This window comes from Papaver somniferum, chromosome 1, assembly GCF_003573695.1.
Source record: "Papaver somniferum cultivar HN1 chromosome 1, ASM357369v1, whole genome shotgun sequence".
Taxonomy (NCBI): Eukaryota; Viridiplantae; Streptophyta; class Magnoliopsida; order Ranunculales; family Papaveraceae; genus Papaver; species Papaver somniferum.
In genome coordinates this window covers 213,418,829-213,422,604 of record NC_039358.1, presented here as the reverse complement: position 1 = coordinate 213,422,604, position 3,776 = coordinate 213,418,829, and the positions used below count along the sequence as shown (strand labels likewise).

The 3,776-nt window shown below is 40.0% G+C and overlaps 1 protein-coding gene across 1 annotated transcript; it reads left to right on the top strand.

Moving 5' to 3' along the window:
* The first annotated feature begins 916 nt into the window (after positions 1 to 916).
* LOC113336520 (cullin-1-like) lies at positions 917 to 3,137 on the top strand. The gene has a single exon (XM_026582265.1). It carries the CDS (start codon positions 917 to 919, stop codon positions 3,134 to 3,136), a length of 2,220 nt encoding a protein of 739 aa, XP_026438050.1. The 3' UTR covers position 3,137.
* Positions 3,138 to 3,776: the final 639 nt, after the last annotated feature.

Sequence of the window (3,776 nt, the reverse complement as noted above, 5' to 3'; positions counted from 1 at the left end):
GATGGAGACTCTAGAATGGATGATATCTTTAAGGATGTTCAGTAGTTTTCTTCTAGTTTGGTTGCTTGTTTATTTACGTTTAACCTCGTGTTTATAATTCTGTTTCTCAATGGGCTAAAACCGACGATTCCTCTATGTACTGGTCTGTTCCTCCAATTTGGCTCTTGCCAATTGTTAAGGAGAATCGTCATTAGCATTTCTGAAGGCCGTTGATTATTAAAAAGAAAAAAAAATCAATTGTTTGATAGATACTGGTAAAAATTAAGTAGGACACATTGTTCAAACCTTTTTCCTTTTTTTTTGGTACAATAAAAAAAAATAAAAATCTTTTTTTAAAGGAAAAAAATTCCGTTGCCGGGATTTGAACCCGGGTATCTTGGGTGAGAGCCTCCTCACCACCTAGACTACAACGGATTTGATGTTTCCTTAAATTACTTGGGTGAGAGCCTCCCAAGTAGGACTCAGAAACTCAAAAATAAAAAATAAAAATTCTCCTTGTCTTCTTAATTAAGCACGATTAGGGAAAGGTTCGGTGATTAGGGTTCGTTCTCCGTCTTTCGTTTCATCGGGGGATGATTTAGGAAACACCTTGTTTTAGAGAAGACTAAACTGATTTCCTAAATCAGATTGCACCTCCTCAAGTATTTTAGGAATTTGATTTTTATGTTATATTAGGAGTTAGTTTTCTATTTCTAGGCAGATTCTAGATTATTCCTAGGCCTATAAATAGAGGTGATAACCCTTTGGTTATTATATCTAAGTCTGAATTGTGAGAGGTGTGAGAAGAATCACTAGTCCATTCTCTAGTTTTCAATAAGAAGTTAGTTTGCTTAATTCTTTGTGTTGTTATTTAAATTCTGCATAGTTTTTTGTTTTCTCCGTGAAGATCTTGAGCACAAGATTGCTAGGGTAAAAGATGGATCGTCAAGTGATTATGCTGGACCATGGATGGGGACTTATGCAGACTGGGACTACAAAGCTTATTAAGATTTTGGAAGGTCATCCGGAACCACAATTCAACTCAGATAGTTACATGATGCTGTATACAACATGTTACAATATGTGTACACAGAAACCTCCCCATGACTATTCTGAGCAGCTTTATGAAAAATACAGAGAAGCAATGGAGAACTACATGACTGAAACGGTGTTGCCATCTCTGAGAGAAAAGCATGACGAGTTTTTGCTGAGAGAACTCGAGAAGAGGTGGATAAATCATAAGATTATGGTCAGGTGGCTTTCACGGTTTTTCTTCTACTTGGATCGTTACTACATTGTTCGAAGATCACTTCCACCACTTAATGATGTTGGACTTCTTTGCTTCCGTAAACTGGTGTACGAGGAGATTAGGGTTCGTGCTAGAGAAGCTGTTATCGCTCTGATTAATCAAGAGCGTGAAGGAGTGCAAATTGACCGAGCTTTGCTCAAGAATGTTCTAGCTATTTTTGTCGAAATTGGGATGGGAAATATGGAATGTTACCTGAACGACTTTGAAGCAGAGTTTCTATCTGATACAGCCGGTTATTATACCCGAAAGGCTTCTAACTGGATTCAACAAGATTCTTGTCCAGAATACATGATAAAGGCTGAAGAATGTTTGAAGAGAGAAAAGGACAGGGTTACTCACTATTTGCACTCTAGCACCGAGGAGAAGTTAATTGAGCAAGTACAAGAGCAACTATTGAGCAAGGTTTCCCAGCAACTTCTTGAGAAGGAGCACTCTGGGTGTTATGCACTGCTAAGAGAGGACAAGACTGAGGATCTTACAAGGATGTATAATCTCTTTTCTAAAATCCCTAAAGGCTTGGACCCTGTTTCCCTGATGTTTAAACAGCATGTTACTTCTGAGGGTATAGCCATGGTCAATCAGGCAGAAGAAGCGGCAAATAGCAGAAAGGAGAATCGAAGTGTATCATCGGGATCGCAAGAGCAGATGTTTATCAGGAAAGTAATCGACCTTCATGAAAAATACATGCTGTATGTGACAACCTGCTTTGCTGGCCACACTCTTTTCCACAAGGCACTCAAAGAGGCATTTGAAGTGTTTTGCAACAAGGTTATTGCTGGCAACTCAAGTGCAGAGCTCTTGTCTAATTTCAGCGATAATATCCTTAAGAAGGGTGGTAGTGAAAAACTGGATGATGATGTCATTGAGGATACACTTGACAAGGTTGTGAAACTACTTGCTTACATTAGCGACAAAGATCTTTTTGCCGAGTTCTACAGGAAAAAGCTTGCTCGTCGTCTTCTGTTTGGAACGAGCGCTAATGATGATCATGAAAGGAGTATCTTGTCGAAACTGAAGCAGCAGTGTGGCGGTCAGTTTACCTCGAAAATGGAGGGCATGGTGACGGATTTGCAGCTAGCAAAAGATAACCAATCCGAATTCGAGGAGTTCCAGAAAAGTAATGCTCATCCTGGGATTGACTTGACAGTTACAGTCCTTACCACAGGGTTCTGGCCATCATACAAATCATTAGATTTAAACTTGCCTGCCGAGATGGCCAAGTGTGTGGAAGTTTTCAAGGAGTTCTATCAGACAAAGACAAAACACAGGAAACTTACATGGCAATACTCACTGGGTACTTGCAACGTTGTTGGGAAATTTCAGAAGAAACCTATTGAACTTGTTGTGACAACTTATCAGGCTTCTCTGTTGTTGCTATTCAACTCGTCAGATAAGTTAACTTACTCAGAGATCTTGTCACAACTGAATTTGTCGGATGATGATGTTGTAAGGCTGCTTCATTCCCTTTCATGTGCAAAATACAAGATCCTTGCAAAGGAACCTAACACGAAGACAATCTCTCAGAAGGACAGTTTTATGTTTAATGCCGAATTTACTGATAAAATGAGGAGGATCAAGGTGCCTTTGCCCCCTGTGGACGAAAAGAAGAAAGTGATTGAAGATGTTGACAAGGACAGACGATATGCCATTGATGCTTCCATTGTTAGGATTATGAAGAGTCGTAAAGTCCTGCCTTATCATCAACTCTTGTCAGAATGTGTTGAACAGCTAAGCAGAATGTTCAAGCCGGATTTTAAGATCATAAAGAAGAGGATTGAAGATTTGATTACCCGTGATTATCTGGAGAGAGACAAAGACAATCCCAATACCTTTAGATACCTTGCTTAACTTCGATTCCTCTTCTGCTAGAATCACAAGAACCGCTGCTGATGGCTGTTTCCCAGAGTTGCAAATCCTTTTTGTTTTTTGATACTTCCCTTGGCCAGTGGGATTACTTGTGCTTTTTATGCCGCTGCTTGACATTTGCTGCTTTTAATTTTTAGGTCTTATGCACATTCTGCTGCTATCACTCGTGTAAAGAATTTTATTTTGCGACATTTTAATTATAATGGAAGAAGAATATATTGCATTTTTCTCATTTGCACTTTTCAGTCGGACACTTCTAGTTTCTCAATCAATCGGCATTTTTCTAATCAATCGGCATCGGCAGGTTGAGTCGAAGAGTGTTCTCCTTGGTTCCAACAAGGACGCTGAGGCGGTCAGGCCACGCCGGCGGGTTATGATGGCCGCAGCACTCATGGTCGTCTTTAGGTGGTATGCTCACCACCAGGACCGGATTAAAACCCGGTCCGAACATACCTTAAACCCTATGGCAATACGGGATCAAAAAGGTCATATTATTTAGTTCTAGTTTCTCATTTGCAGGCCTACAATCTAACTGCAGGAGTAAAATACTGCACACCTATCAGACTGAGCGAAGGCGACCGCGTAAATCATATCCGAAATGACGCATTAGATGACGTTATCT